We start from the raw sequence: 16486 nt of genomic DNA on the forward strand, positions 1-16486 counted from the left end.
TACAATGCAGCACGAAGTGCTTACAATGTGTGCATCCGGTGTGCAGAATGATGAGCTTGAAGCAACACGGTAAGCACTTTGTGGCACACTGAAATCTGTTGCAAAACACAAAGGGAAGAGAGATTCAATTTTTTATCTATAGCTTCATTACTTCTGCTGGTAGAAGTGAACTGGACTGTGTTCAGAGCAGGGAAATCTGTTGCTGGATCAATCTTCATAACGCAGGTCAGCAGAAGGTTGCACCACCTCCGTGTCGTGTGTGTCTTTACTCCAGGTGGCTCCAGAGGGATTGGGGTCCCTGTAATAAGAGCACTTTAAGTCACTTCAGATAAAAGTGGCTGCCAAATTAATAAATGTAAATGTGATTTTTGTAAATGCTTTTTTGTGTCTTGGGCACAAATGCTCAATAAAACTTCTTATTTCTTAAAGTTTATTTCTTCAAGGTACTACTATAATATCAATGCATGCATATATTTCATACAGTTTCTATTTGGGGCTTTAAAGGGTTGGTCCATTTAAACATTTCTTTTTCTTTTTTTCTGAACACAAAAGGTGTTTTTGGTCAAGTTTATGTTCATACAGTGTGTGTGTTTTTGAGGGTTTGTGTGTGATGTCTGAGGGCAAAGTTTGGTTTTTCAGAGTGAATGGTTTTGAGTGTAGAGCTTCATTTTGACCTGAAAATAGGTTGTTTGGGTAATTGGGTAAGACGTTATGGATTTGTGTTTACTCTTTTGAGAATATGAGGCATAGTTTCAAGAAATGTGTTTAAGCAATCGAGAAAAACTGTAATTAATTTTCCCAGTATTATTTTCCTCCTATTGCCGCTTCACACTCCAGTCCAGCGGGCGGCGTTAAAACACACATGTTTGTTTGCCAAACACCATTAAACCTCAGAGGAAGAAGATTAGTTTCTCCCACTGATCTATGATATAATATAGATCAGTGGTTTCACCGCGCTCTCTGTTGTTTTGTCGGGATGCGAAGCGGTTAGAATTGTCTCTTTAAATAGAAAAACGTTTTTGAATCAGGTCAGTAAATACCTGTAATATTCTCATCCTCACAGTCGTGTCTAAATGTTGAATTAAGCAGGATTATCTGGAGGGAGTATCAGCTGAACAGAGATCTGCTGCTGTGAAGATGATGTTTGTTAAAGAAGAGAGTGAGGAGAGCACGAGTGAACCAGAAACCTCCAGAATAAAACTTGAACCAGAAACCTGCAGAACAAAACACGAGGAACCAGAAAACCGGAGAATAAAACACGAGGAACCAGAAAACCGGAGAATAAAACACGAGGAACAAGGAGGTTGGTGTTTATTGTTCATGTAGACTAGAATTTTTGCTAGGGCTGCTCGATTATGGCAAAAAAAAAAAAATAATTATTATATAGATTATTTTGGTCAATATATTGTATATTTGGTCACACTTATTTAACACTATTATGAGTGGGCCATATGTCCAAAACTTTATGTGAGTGATTTATTTAAAGACATATCTCGATTATTGTATTTTCATGATCATTGAAGGCTGAAATTGAAATAAATTTTCACAGCCCTAGTTTTTGCTACAAAAATGATGTGAAAATCATCCAGTTCACTCTATTGATTTATTCTTTTTGGGACGTTTTGTGTAAGAAAGGCCCTGTGGGAGGGAGTGACAATGTTCATGAATATTTAGTGATTCACACCTGAGAGACAAAGGGCCCTCCCCTCTGTAATGTGATTGTGAGGCAGGTAACAAAGAATTTGAGGAAGGTTACAAAGAATGTGAGGAGAGTATAATAATGGGGGTTTTGGGTATTTGTATTTAATTTAAAACACTGTATAAAGAACAAAAAACTAAAAAAGTAACACAACACAAACTTGTGTCAAACGTTCATAGACTCTAACACTCATAGTGGTTCAGTGTAAACACTCTTACTACTTTATAGTAGGGTTGTAACTAGTGTTGTCACGGTACCAAAATGTCAGTATTCGGTACCAATACCGGTGTAAATCCATGGTTCTCGGGACCAATTTCAGTACCAAAGCAAAACACAAAAGCATGCTAATTAAAAAATGTGACTATACTTCATTTAATCCAAACTGTGTATTTAATTTTAAAGGGCTTTTAAAACCTTCTAGAGTTATTCAGCCAAAAATATCAACTAAATTAGCTAAAAAAATAAATTAAAAGCCTAGAACTGCTTTTCTGACTGTTATGACAAAAACAATGTTAACCATTTGTACATTCTCTAACACATATTTTAGATTCACAATTCGTTTAAAAGACTGGTGTGTAAAAATAGTAAATATCATCACGTCCTCCTTTTTTTAACCCTAATGAAAGTTACAGGAGCATTAAATAGTTAATAAAGGAACTTCATTCAAATGCTCATTAAATTAGCATTTGTCGTGCTTATGATAACGATTAACTACTGTAATAACAGCATGTTCATTTCAATCCAACATTCAAATTAAAATATTGAATAATATTCATAACAGAAGCGGTGTAAGCTGTAATCAAATAAGCACTGCGCTCACAAACGCTGCTTTATCAGGCATTACAGGCAAGATGAAATGAAAATTAGTGCGTTAACTCAGGCGATTTATTTATTCAAATCTGCATACTGCTGTACATTTTGAGGTAATAATTTCTAACATCATCAGTCACACAGCCTGTTAGGAGCTATAAATACTATTAAAGTGAGAGAATTAACTTGCATTAGTCTAAGACTGTGCGCGCAACTGCTGCGCATACTAGGCACTTCAGATCAAAGCCTCTGCAGTCTAACAGCGCTTGTCAATGTCAAAATGACTGAAATGGACAATCAAATCAAAGTAGGTGGGGTTTACTGTTGACAGAAGCAGAGCGCGAAGCGGCAGTTTAACATTAAAGGGGGCATAACACACAGTTTCACCCAATCTCATGTTAATCTTGAGTACCTATAGAGTAGTACTGCATCCCAAAAGTCTTTAGTTTTATCATATTTATAAAAGAAAGATACAGCTTTACGATTCTCTCCGGAAAAAGCCGAGCTCCTGGAGGCATGCCGTGGGTGGAGCTAAAGACTGACAAGCACTTGAGCGCCGAATGCCACTTATCGCGTGCAGTTCTGAATCACGTCTGGGATCTTTTATAGCTGGGACCGCTTCATCTTTCAGTATCAAACGTTGTGCGAATCCAGCGACAAACTGGGCCTTGTTTATAAAACGTTCGTCAACAAAGACACTTGTGAAACTCCATTGCTGCCCCGGAAAAACAAACTGTATACACTGTTCAGTTTCCTAAAGAACCCAGTGTTACAAAGTTATCTTTCCCTTACAACCAAAAACACACTTCTTTGGATTGGAGACATTCTTCCCGAGCGAGTCCCGTGCAGTGCTACCACCGGGTGAAGCTTGTTGATGGGCGCGATGTCGCTCTCGCTCCTGCGCTGGTCGATGTGTGCACGGGTGCACTCTTCCGGGAGAAATGCCCATATAAGTAGTTCCACCATCGTCTACGTCATGAAAAGCCGCGATCGAAAAAAACTCTCGGAAACTTGTTCGAACCTGGAAGTACGATTTTTGGCACAGAAATACTGTCATACGGCGAAGTTGTTTTTTGAAACTTTGTCCATGCTTGAAATGAAAACAAAACTTAATCCACAAACAAAACAGTACCCCCTCTTGAAATACTGTACAAATGATTTAATATTAGTTAACTTTTAATGATACGTTTTACGATAGAAATGTTAATTGACTGATAGCTATATCCATTAATGCAAACTACTCAAATTATTTTTTTTCTCAAATATGGACATTTAGAGAGAGTGAGAGATTGTCTGAATCTGATTTTACCCCCCTCTTTAAAAAAAAAAATAATACAGCAACTCACCATCGATTAGAAATAAAATTTACCAATCAACAATCAAAAAGGGCTGTGCGATTAATCGAAATAAAAACAAAATCATAGCGTGTGCGATTTCGAAATCGCTTTATAGCACGATTTTCCGCGGTCCCGACCTCCCGCAATATGCTAGCCGATCCAGTCAGAATGCAGCACACCTAAGTGGCTAAAAAACAGAACAGACTGGGCATATGAAACGCCAGCATGGTGACCCCCCTCTTAATAATCAGAACGTTCAGACACGGTAAAAGATGTGAACGAAAAGGTTAGACTCGAAAGGTGCGAAAAGAATGAATTTAGTGCATGATTAGTGAGTGACACGTTTAAGTGCGCACTTTCTCTACGGACGAGAGCCGCGTGTTAACGCATTGACTGAGCAAAGGCTCTGCGTGCGAGCGAACAGATTCGCGCTCGCGCATTATTTTAATGTGCTTTCGTGTTAAAATAATTCTCCGCTTTTCTGAACCGCATCAAACGTTATGTACATTTAGAGAGACGTGAGAACCTTGCAAAAATATATTTCAGGTCTGCGTACAATAAGTCTCTATGACCAATGCATGGCAAAAAAAATTTACTTACTGATTATTTTGACTCATGTCTATTCTAAGGCATGATTTTGATAAAGCCTCATTGGTTTTCTTTGGAATGTGTTTAAATATACTGAATGTTTATGCTGTAAAGCATGTCTGTTGGGTCAAATCGTGATTAAAATTGAAATCGCAAACAAGTTTATGAGTGATAGGTTTTTTTTGTCCATATCGCACAGCCCTACTATCGATTAATAAAAGTTGCGTGGCAGCACTGACAACAAGTTTATGAGCTTCTGAATGTTACTTTATGCACAGCGCGATCTCAGATCTCTGTGTGCAAGTGGGATCAATTAAAGCAGAACATTAATATAGAATGTTGATTAAACTGAACGGTTTTAATGCATTGGATTTGTCACACACATATACAGTGGTGTTCAGTACGGTCCCACTGTTTATCTGTTATTCAAGAAACTTTTGAAAAGTTTAAAAACAATTAGGGCTGTGCGATAGATCGCATGCGATTGTCACACGCATTTCGTCAGTAAAGCCGGTTCCCTGATTAGCGGTAAATCTCCATCACCAGCTTTCAGATGGAGCGGCATTTAATACACAGAGCCGTAGTACACTAATAAGCTACACAATATTGTGTTCATTATTGAAGGCAATTCATCAGCGATAATGAACGCGATATTGCGTAGCTTGGCAGTGATCTATGGCTCTGTCTATTAAATGCTGCTCCATTTGAAAGCAGGTGATGGAGATTTAGCGGTAATCAGGGAACCGGCTTTACTCACTAGATGCGCATGATCATTGCGTTCGATATATCGCCCAGCCCTAAAAATAATTTATGAAACAAGCATAGCCAGCGAATAAATAGCCAGATCGTCGATTAATCATTGACATCCCTACTACTTTAATATCTTGGCTTGTGATGTATAGAAAGTAAAAATAAAATAGTTCGGCGCCGATCCAATATTCAGTATTGGTATCGCTCTGATACTGGCATTTTCTGCTGGATTGGGGTAAGTGAGTAAAACTGGCTGTATAGACCACACAACATTGTTATATTATTTTAAATGACTGCCTCTGGATCAGTAGAGTACTCTTCTAATAAAGTAGCAGTGGCTGGGACAGATTTTGAGTATTGAATCTACTTAAAAAGACACGATCTAATCCTGTTTACATGAAATAAGCTGCTACCGAGCAGGTTTAAACTTATGGACCTGTTGCTATGACAGAAACTCTTGGATGGGCTTTGAAGAAACCCAATCCAAGGTCAAGCAAAATTGTCAACAATCAAATCCAGCTAACTGAGTTAAATTTAAAAATCGTAAGCTCTTACTGGACATTTTGTCTGGTTTTCACCAAAATTGGCTCAGATCATCTTCAGACCATGCTGGCAAAAAGTTATGGATCTCCAAACCATTTACAAAACTACACCAAACTTTATATGTGCCATTGACACCTCACACAAAGATGCCAAACTGCATCTGAGGGCTGTATGTCTGCAAAGCTTTGACATATTTACATCAAACTTTATATGTGCCATTGACACCTCACACAGACCACACCACCTCAGTTTGGTAACAGCGCCGCCTATTGGTCAAGAGTGATAAACCATTCATTAACCATTCATAATTCAATTTCCAGAAATGCTAATAACTTTTGATTGGATTAGCCTATTGTAATGAAACTAGTCTCAAAATATTCCTTGGCTTATTTGGACAACAAAGATACCAAATATGCCAGAGTAAGCAGAACTTCCTGTCCGCCATTTTGATTTATGTTGAAAAACTACTTTTTTTTGAACTCCTCGTCAACTGTTCGAGTCAGAAATCGAGTCAGATTAGGCATAGTGTTTTTAGGCATAGTGCCAAACTGCATCTGAGGCTGTATCTCTGCAAATATTTGACATATTGACACCAAACTTTGTATGTGCAGTTGTCACCTCACACTGACCATGTTACATTAATTTGGTTACAGCACCATCTATTGGTCAAAGTGATAAGCCAATAAATCATATTACTAGTGATTGTATTTATGACTAAAATAATCTTAAAATGGTTTTAATTACTCATTGCTGCAGTTGGTCTGAAGCTTGCTTCTGTAGTGCTTGGCCCCGTAATTGCTGCTTGCAGCTATATTTATTGTTGTTGTTGCTGTTATTAGGGGCCAAGCACCGAAGGCGTTAGCGTGATTTTCTTCTTCTTCTTCCGCCGCAAGTCTATGGCAGCCCATAGAACCGCTTGCGGGAAAGTTGTGAAATTACGCACTGATAGAGGACAGTCCCCATCATTAACCATAGCAAATTTGGAGTCTCTTACGCAAACTCTCTAGCACCACCATTTGTCTAAAATTTAAAAAAATGTTATGCTAATAACTTTTTAACCGTAAACCACAAAAGTAAAATTCTTTTTTCCTCTGATTCCTTGGCTCATGCGGAGTCGAATGGACACCAAAATTCAAAAATTGTAAGGTTTAGTATTTTCGCTATTTAAAATTTTTCGTTAATCCTACTTTTTCGAACTCATCCTAGGCCGTTGAACCGATTGTCACAAAATTTGAACCAGATCATCTTCTGACCATGCTGTTAAAAAGTTATGGAATTCAAGTTGATTAGTCAAACCGTTCTGGAATAGCCCGCGAACAAATTCTACGAAAAACATGCAAAAATGGATATGAGGCTATATCTCCGCAACGGTTTGGTGTATTGAGACCAAACTTGGTGTGTGTTGTACCAAACATGACCTAAGGCTACCTGTAGTATTTTGGCGCTGTGCCCCCTAGTGGTCAGGAGATATGAAACATGCATATTTTTGCTCATAAATTAAATACTTCAATTTACCAAATAACAAACATATTGTTTTAAGACTTATTACAATAAACTTAATGAAGATAACTCTAAAATGCTGTATTTTACGAACAAATTAGCGTATTGTTACGACACTAATTACAAAAATCTTTGTCTCCATAACCTCATGGCAGTGTTGTAGTCGAGTCACCAACTGTCGAGTCCGAGTCGAGTTTCGAGTCCCAGTGTTAGAGTCCGAGTCCAAGTCCGAGTTCCCAAAGAAGAGTCCAAGTCGAGTCCAAGTCAAGTCACCATTACCAGAGTTCGAGTCAGAGTCGAGTCTCGAGTCCCCAGTGTTCGAGTCTCAAGCTCCCAGTGCATGTCTCCACTCTGGGACCTTCAAAGAACTGATAAAATGTATGTTACATTAAACAAAAATGACACCACTGTCACGATTGCAAAGTTTATTTACTGATTTGACATACACTTTGCAACACACTTTGCAACTTTACGACGCCATCAAAAGCATGTGTTTACTTCCATTGTTGTGAACTTGTGATTGAGAACTAGCGTAGAAAATTTACAAATTGCATGTTTAATCATGCTGCATTTTCATGTTGCATTTTAAAAGCATCAGACACAGTGACTATCGCAACAGACAAAAAAATCATGTAATCTGATCTGACACAGTGACTAGTAAGTTATCAACAGACAAAAAAAAATGTGTAATCTGAACCAGACATTAGACATCGTCGACGTCTGATGCCAAATTGTCAAACATCGCCCAACCCTAGCTTCTTCTGTTTATTATCATATATGCATTAGTCAATAATAGTTTTTTTTAAAAGCTAACGTTAGCCAATGGAAAGCATTTTACTTACTTTTCTGGGTGCATCCGTGACAGGTGTCTTTTCCTCAATTGTGCGATTACACACACAACATTTAGCGCTGCTCTTTCCAGCATTAGATGCAAAATTCGTGTAGGCAAAGTTCACGATCCGGGGCACATCTTTCTGCATTTTCCAAATGTGAACATTTAGCCCGCGAATCATGCACTAGCGTAAAGTGAGTGATGTCAGTGAGTGTGTTGTCAAGCAAAGAGAGCGATTGGCAGTGGTAGTGTCTGTGAGGGGAAAAAATAGATCCCGGCCGGTCTTGGGCACGAAACAGGAAAAGTGTAACACCTTATATAATTTTTTATAACATATTTAGTCAAAAACAACGTGATGAATGCTCAAGTCCGATTTTATATATCCTCGAGTACGAGTCATCAGTCCGCGAGTCCAAGTCGAGTCACGAGTCCAGAGAATGGAGTCTCGAGTCGGACTCGAGTCCGAGTCTCGAGTACTCCATCACTGCCTCATGGTTCTCAAAAAGTTTGGGGGCAGCGCCACCTTGTGGTCAAAAGTTATAATGAAATTTAAAAAAACTCATAAAACTTTCTCACACAAAAAACATTTAAAAAGACACCTCTTTATATATTACTATTACTTTAAAAATACCGAGAACACCGACAAAAATTTCCAAAATATTGGCTGAAAGTCGTGTCCAGGATTTTGATTAATGTTGAAAACCTACTTTTTTTAACTCCTCCTAGACCGTTGGTCTGATTTTTACCAAATTTGGGTCGGATCATCTTCAGACCAAGCTGGCAAAAAGTTATGGATTTTGTGTCCATTCACAAAACGGTTTTTGTTTAGCGCATGAACGAATTTGCTGGAAAGATGCCAGACTGTATTTGAGGGCTGTATCTCTGCAAAGGTTTGACATTTACACCAATCTTTGTATGTGCCATTGTCACCTCACACTGACCACGCCAACTTAATTTGGTAACAGCGCCACGTATTGGCCAAGAGAAATAAACCATTCATTAAACTTCAATTATGAAATTTTCAAAAATGCTAATAACTTTTGATTGCATTAGCCTATTGTTATGAAACTGGTCTCAAAATATTCCTTGGGTTGTGCCGACAACATACATACCAATTTTCGCGAAGGAAATCTGAACTCCCTGTCCGCCATTTTGATTTATGTTAAAAACTTACTTTTTCTAACTCCTCCTCAACTGTTGGTCAGATTTTCACCAAAATTGAGTCAGATCATCTTCAGACTGTGCTGAAAGTAAGTTACGCATTTTGTGTCGATTGACAAAACCGTTTTCGTACAGCACCGTACAAATTTTAGGCATGGTGCCAAATGAATGAGTCTGAGGCTATATCTTTGCAAAGTTGACATAATGACAAACAAACTTTGTGTCTGCCATTGTCACCTCACACAAGAACACACTACAATGATTTGATTAAAGCACCACCTGTTGGTCAAAAGTGATAAACCATTTAATCATATTAATACAAGTTGGATTTATGATTTTTCAGCCATTTCAATTACAATCATCCTAAAATTGCTTTTATTACCCATTGTTGCATTTGGTCTGATGCTCCATGCCATGCTGGAGTGCTTGGCCCTGTAATTGCTGCTTGCAGCTATGTTTATTTATGATGTTATACATAAAGCAGCTGTTTTAGAGGTAGAGAAAGAGAGAGAGAGAGATTGTCAGAATAATATTGGCACCATAAGAAAATATGATCCAAAAAGGTTGTGAAAATAAACCAGGATGTGTGTTTTTTTTTTTGTTTTTTTTTATACTACCTTTTTGGTCTGTCATAAAAAGTAAATAAATAAATAAAAAAAAAAACCATCACAAAAAATCTAACTTTTCAACAAAATCGCATTATGAAAATATTTTCTCTAGGGAAAATTGGCCACTAGGGATGCAAAAATACAGTTAGCTCACGGTTCAAATCATACCTCTGATTTTAACCACGGTTTTCGGTTCGGTTCTGATGTCTTAGCACATTGTAGTGTTTTTTGCAACAAATTAACAAAAAACTCCTGTAAACTTTTATATACTGGAAAAAGTATGGACCTCCCAAATATTACTTAAAATTTCTTTTGTGAGGGGTATTACTTTTCCTATTTTTACCCAAAATAGAATGGAATTGGAAGTTATTATTGAATGCTATAAACACATGTAATGTGTTTCATGCAGGTCATCAGAAGGCGCCCTCGCACAGAAAATCCACATTAGTGATGGGAAGTTTGGATTATTTTCCCGACTCGGACCTTTGAGTCTCTTTCAGCAAAATGAATGAATCTTTTTTCGAGTCATTTAGTTCATTTTACCAAAATGTAATTTAAATATTACATGCTACTTCCCTAACACATCTACTACTTACGCAGACATTGATCACACTACAAACAATACAAAAGTATAATGCTATAAGAAACCGAAAAGATGAATTCATTATAAAAGATGGGTACATCATCATGATTTATGATTTATTATGCATGATCATGATGTTTTCTGGGAGGAAAAGTGAGTGAGGAAAAGGGCTCAGATCCCTCACATCCAGGTTAACCCCTTTTTGAACTTTTGCCATCTGGCCGGAGCTTCAGAGCCACAAATACCAAGACAGCCAGGCACAAGAACAGATTCTTCCCCCAGGCAATCTACCTCATGAACAGTTAAATGTTCCCCACTTACACAATAAAAATGTGCATTAACCTTATATTTATTTGTTACCACCTCCATCCTAGTACATCCCTGCATCTCACTCTATTCTATTCCATTATCATCTATAGCACAACTGTTCATACAATTTATTTATTTTTCGATTTATTTGTATTTGTCAATACTTGTCTATTTATATATATGCATTTTTTTTTTGTCTGTGTGTTGTTGTCTCTGTGTACTGGAAGCTTATGTCACTAAAACAAATTCCTTGTATGCGCAAGCACACTTTCAGAATCTCTTTCAGATTCTGATTCTTTGTTCACACACAAAAAAAAGGCCTTTACTATCCACTTTGGATAAAGCTATACTTTTGGTATATTAATCATCATGAATTCATAAAAAAAAAAAATCACATTATTTTTTGCATGTAAGATTACTTACCTCATAGAGACATACAGGCTAGAACGGTACATCAGTTAATGTGAGAACTAATGTTTTTCATTAATTATGAGTTTTCAAGCACGTTCATCTTATCCTCATACAGCCTGCAGTAAATGGACAGACCCCAACATTGGCCAATCACAGCACATATCACATGAATCACGAATATCCTTTAATAAACGACCAAGTATTCCTTCCTTATGCTTGTTTCCAAGCCAGTGGGTCCATTCTATAACTGCAAGATGCTCTTTCAAAAGCTTGGTAGTTCGGTTTCCCCTCAATTGCCAAATTGTCGATTTGTATGTTAACCATGCCCTCTCCAAGTACTGAGTGTGAGCTCCACTAACAGGATCAACAAACCACCTTGAATGATTCACGGTGAAATGCCTGTAGCCTAAGTTGTTGAGAGCACCCCTATATGCTCTCCACCCATCACTAAGGATTGATGTCCCAGGCATCACATAAACCAACTTTTAGGGAATCAGATGGTGGCGGGACCTCTTCTTGACCAGCCCCAGAATAGGTCTTCGATGCTTTTCTTTTACTCCAAGCATCCCAAAAACCCACTTTTTCCGTCTCCAGGTGCTGGATATTCTTCCACGAGCATACTGTAAAAACAACATATTTTCTTAACATTTGACACTTCAATTCACCCTTGTGAATTGTCATAATAGTCATATAGCCTAACCCTTTCTTATTTGATCAAATCTCCATTTACATTCACATCTATTCATATAGCATAAACTCTTAACCAAAAGCCAGTCACAAGCACAGTAACATTTTATATATTTGATTTTTAAATACTTAATCTTAAACATAAGTAATATAAATAAAACAAAAATTTGGCCCCAGGTTCGGACCAGCATACTATTTGCAATTGAGTTGGCAATTAGGAAGCTGGGGCTGATATTGTTACACATTCTAGTAGCAGATTGCAGCACAAACAAAGCAAGATAGTTTAAACTTAATCCTTACATTTATATATACATTACATTTAGTCATTTAGCAGACGCTTTTATCCAAAGCGACTTACAAATGAGGACAATGGAAGCAATCAAAACTAAAAAAAGAGCAATGATATACAAGTGCTATAACAATTCTCAGTTAGCTTAACACAGGACACATAGCAAGTTTTTATTGTTATATAATAAATATATATACTGTTGTTATATAATAAATAAAAGGAACACAGTAGAAAAAGAATAGAGCAAGCTATGTGTTATTGAGTGTTGCTGAGCTTTTAGCTATCCCATCTGTCTTCATATCAACCTGCCTCATTCGCAAGCCTTGAGAAAACCTGACAAAGAAGCAGATTTACTTGAATATTAAATATTTACCAAGCAGCATAGAAAGCATAGACATGTTATAGCCTGTCTGTCACTGCCCACTGCACTGAACTAAACTACAGTTTTACTAATCATGATTTTTAGTGAGGTCCAAATATTGTAGGGCTTTGTGGGTTAAAGAACCAAAGCCTTCCAAATATATGTGCCTATCTATGTCTAGACAGAGAGAGAGAGAGAGAGAGAGAGATGTGTGTGTGTGTGTGTCTATATCATTACTTATCTGAATGGATGATCTGGATTACCTGTAAAAAAAAAAAAAAAAAAAAATCATCCATGAAAGTAGGCTGCATCTTGACTTCTCAAAGATTGATCCTGATCTGACAGTCTTGGTGTTTTTTTTTTTTTTTTTTTGCCTCTATGGCGCACCAAGTCCAAAAACACACATCGAGGTAACACCTTTATATAGCGCGCACGCACGCACATTGTGATAGCAGCTTACAGTTAACATGGAGTCTGTGGGTAAGCGAAGAGGCAAAAGAAAGGCGAATGACATTGGTATGTGGACTGACATGTATGCATTAAGTTGGTTTTGTTTGAAATTTATGTCCACTATTGCATAGCCAGGCGGCTGGCTAGCAAGTTACACTAGCTTAGCTAGCTGCTCGATGCCCAGACAGAGTAATAATCGGCTGCAAAAGCTAATTTATTTTTCCCCCCTTATGTATAATGAACCATAAAAATAGTTGCCAGCTTTCTGATTCCTGGCAGCATTAGTCATTAGTCATAGATTTTAATCAAACTTAAAATCTTGAAGTGTGAACAATTAGTCTAATATTAGTCTGCAAATCTAAATAATACTTATTCATGTTCACTATAACATGGTGATATAAAAGTTAAAATGTGTAGACAGTGTAAATATGTTGGATGTAATACAAATTAATAAATCAGCAATGTAATTACTTAGAATAGATTGTGAGTAGCCTACATTGTAATTATAGATTGTAGATTCTAATTGAGTGACAAGTAAAATGTGTCTTCAAATATCTTAGGTTCTTGTTATATTCCAACAATTTCTTTCGACTTCACCAAAAAAAAAATAAAAAATTAAAACCGTTATGTGATGTTATAAAGTGCTGTTTTGATATCGTTTTCTTTATCTTCTTTAATATTCCTCCCAGACCCGTCTGTGCAGCAGTCTCCACAAGATATACCAAAGAAATCAAGAGTCGAGAAGGCTGAAAAAGGTAGGATTCATTCATTCATTCCAAGGCTCAATGTACATTTGTAGGCTTTCAATGTATTATTACAAAAATTGTGCCAACAGTAATACCTCTATGCATGGGAATCTAAATTAGTCCTAATATGAAGACATTTTTTGCCAAAAAGGGGCTTCAACTATCATTAGGTTAACTGTTGAAATGAACATTTACTACTGTGTGACTTAGGCTACTCATTTACTTATCTGATGTGTAAAGTGATGTTTATCCACAAATTCCAGTGACTCAGTCTTAAGTATTTTTGGAGATTTAAATGTAAATGTTTTGTGTGTCTAGTTAAGTGTCAAGCTGTTGACCTCCCAGCCATCAGACATTAGCATACATCACACACATCAAATGAACACTGACATCTGTAACTAAATTTCATGTTTCATCTGTCATTGAAACCTTATAGTGTTATCACCTCTGTGGGATCATCCACAGATCTCTGCAGCAGAAAAGGCTAAAGAAACTGGTGAGCATGTTTCGCAGTCAACTACACTTTACAGAACTTTGAAGTATGGGATTTTTAATCTCAGTATTGCTCTTTATGTGCTTGTGTGCTTCTTTGATCACTTTATCACTATTTAAATCTGATTTAAAGTGTCAATATCTCATTATGAGGTCTTTTTTTATTACAGGAGCCCCTACCCTGCAAACTGCTCTGCAGGAGGCAAAGCAGACCATTGAAGTTCAAAAAAGGGAGATTGCTACCCTAAAAGAATGGGTAGATACACTTAAAGAGGAAAGAAATTTCCTCCGCGAAAGACTTACAGAGGGTAAAAACTGATTCTAGAACATTACGGCTTCAAAAATACTGATTGTCATAACACCAATGGCAAATATTACATTGTCAAACAATTCCTCAACCATTTAATTTTCACAGCTCTTGCATTTAGAAGTAATATCCCACCTATAAAGCAGGCACCTGAACAGAGGAAACAGGAGTCCGATATATCTGACTCCTCATCTTCTGATTCATCGTCTGAGCACGATTCGGAGTCCTCAGAGACCAAGAATAGGAAGAAGAAGAAGAAGTCCCAGTCCAAAACGGCAAAAAAACGGGGCAAGACACTAAGAGGTATGCAGTGAGTCAGTCTCTATTTTGGCAGTAGGTAAAAAAACGAATGTAAACACTTTTAATGTACTTTACATACACCTATACTCAGAGCTCGAATTGAAGGGGGGATGCAGGGTGAAAAAAATTATAAAAAGCATCCCCTCTGTAAAACCCCCATCCCCCTTACCATCCCCTTTAGATTAATAATGTTGTTTAAAACTCGTCATGCAAATGAAATGTTAACATTCTCTTTGTATGATAATTTACAAACGAAATATCAGCGATTTATAAATCAGAACTGCACACAAGCTCAAAAATGGTTCAAACGTGACTTTTGACGTTCTTAAAAACATGCAGAGCAATCATTTCTAAATGAATATGTTTTTGAATGAATCGATTTAGCCACTAATTAATAATCCATTCATAAAGGTGGTCACTTGCTTTGTTCAACTGAATCAGCCGTTTTGAATGAATCTTTTGACGCAATGATTTAGTGAATCATTTATTAAAACAGGGACTTGCTGACAACTACTGGCAGTTTTAGTGTCATGAGGGCCCTAAATCAGCCAAATGTACCAGCATAAAAATATTTTGCAAAATATTGTGTAATTAACAACAAAAAGCCCTTATTTCAGGTCCCAGAAGGAAAACATCTTATAAATCATAGTACATTAAATTAAACATCATTTTATATACATCAATTTAAATTATACAATTTGACCACTGCCTACACTATGTTCTGTGGTAGATTCCACAGCAGTGGTGATGCATCTATTGAAAGTAGCTATGTATGATTCCTTTGTACCCAAATGTCACTGCTTTTAAGCCCTATCATTATTGCGCAAACAAAGTTAGAAGACCTTTAAAAAATTTATTTAAAGTGTACCACTTTGCAAGCAGTGACACTTTGCCACTCTTTGCCCATTGTCATATACAAATCTATGGACCACTTATGAATTATATTTCGTTTTGTTTGATTATGCAAATGTAAAATTGTTAACTGCATTACAGTGCTATTACTAGGCTGGTTCAATTGAATAGGAATCACCCATTAATGCATTCTTTTGTCCTACAGTCAAAACCCCTGACGACTCCATCCGCCGCTACACAATGGTATTGGAAAAGGTTAAAAAGGATCGCATCAGCAAAGCTGAAGCTTATTTTAGGCTTGGGGTAGATCGGAATACCATTGTGTCTCAGGCTCCGATTGCAGAACTTGCAGCAACTAATCCAGATCTGTTCCATACCCTGAGGTCCACTTTTAAAAGAAAGGACAGCCTGAAAAGGTTTGTTGAAACTTGCAGGGGGTTTTGTGAGCAGGAGCCTACAGCTTCAGCTATTTTAAAGAAAAAATATGATGGATCCTTACTGGATATTTACAAGAACTAAGCAAGTTTGTATGTTAGTATGCCATGTGTTTGTGCCATTTATTTGTTCATTTTATTTTTGTTTAGCATTAAATATTTCATGAGGAGTCCACATGAGTAGCTTGTTACATTAAAAAGTGGTTCCTTACCCTTAAAAAAGACCAAGCTGTTTGTGAAACCTTTTTTCATCTTTTTTTTTTTATTTTATTTTTTTTGGAAATCCTTTAACAGCTTTATGGTTTTAAGTGTTTTCAGATAAAGGCACTAAAAGTTCATGGTATATGTACTGTATTCCTAATAAGCTCTTCCCAGGCATTGCTGTTCATTTAACTGGGTTATACTGTTTCTGAATAAAACAGAAAGTTAAGATCAAA

The 16486-nt window shown here is 37.0% G+C and overlaps 1 protein-coding gene across 3 annotated transcripts; it reads left to right on the forward strand.

Annotated features, from left to right (window-relative positions):
- Positions 1 to 875: 875 nt before the first annotated feature.
- On the forward strand, positions 876 to 16486 carry LOC109073057 (coiled-coil domain-containing protein 106-like). 3 transcript variants are annotated; one of them, XM_019089240.2, is made up of 7 exons: positions 876 to 986; positions 1090 to 1303; positions 13608 to 13673; positions 14101 to 14160; positions 14327 to 14464; positions 14572 to 14766; positions 15821 to 16486. In XM_019089240.2, the coding sequence occupies exons 2-7, from the start codon at positions 1138 to 1140 to the stop codon at positions 16132 to 16134; spliced, it is 939 nt and encodes a 312-aa protein (XP_018944785.2). In that variant the 5' UTR covers positions 876 to 986; positions 1090 to 1137; the 3' UTR covers positions 16135 to 16486. The 3 variants fall into 3 exon arrangements, with proteins under 3 accessions (XP_018944785.2, XP_018944783.2, XP_018944793.2); XM_019089248.2 differs by having other exon boundaries at positions 902 to 986; positions 1087 to 1303; XM_019089238.2 differs by having other exon boundaries at positions 894 to 1303.

Source organism: Cyprinus carpio, unplaced genomic scaffold, assembly GCF_018340385.1.
Source record: "Cyprinus carpio isolate SPL01 unplaced genomic scaffold, ASM1834038v1 S000006593, whole genome shotgun sequence".
Lineage (NCBI taxonomy): Eukaryota > Metazoa > Chordata > Actinopteri > Cypriniformes > Cyprinidae > Cyprinus > Cyprinus carpio.

What these genes read in the sequence shown, in the direction of transcription:
- LOC109073057 (XM_019089240.2), top strand. Translation starts at nt 1,138, where the DNA reads ATGATGTTTGTTAAAGAAGAGAGTGAGGAGAGCACGAGTGAACCAGAA. An exon ending in AGTCGAGAAGGCTGAAAAAG is followed by an intron (nt 13,674 to 14,100) that starts GTAGGATTCATT and finishes GAAACCTTATAG; the next exon opens with TGTTATCACCTCTGTGGGAT. An exon ending in ACGGGGCAAGACACTAAGAG is followed by an intron (nt 14,767 to 15,820) that starts GTATGCAGTGAG and finishes TTTGTCCTACAG; the next exon opens with TCAAAACCCCTGACGACTCC.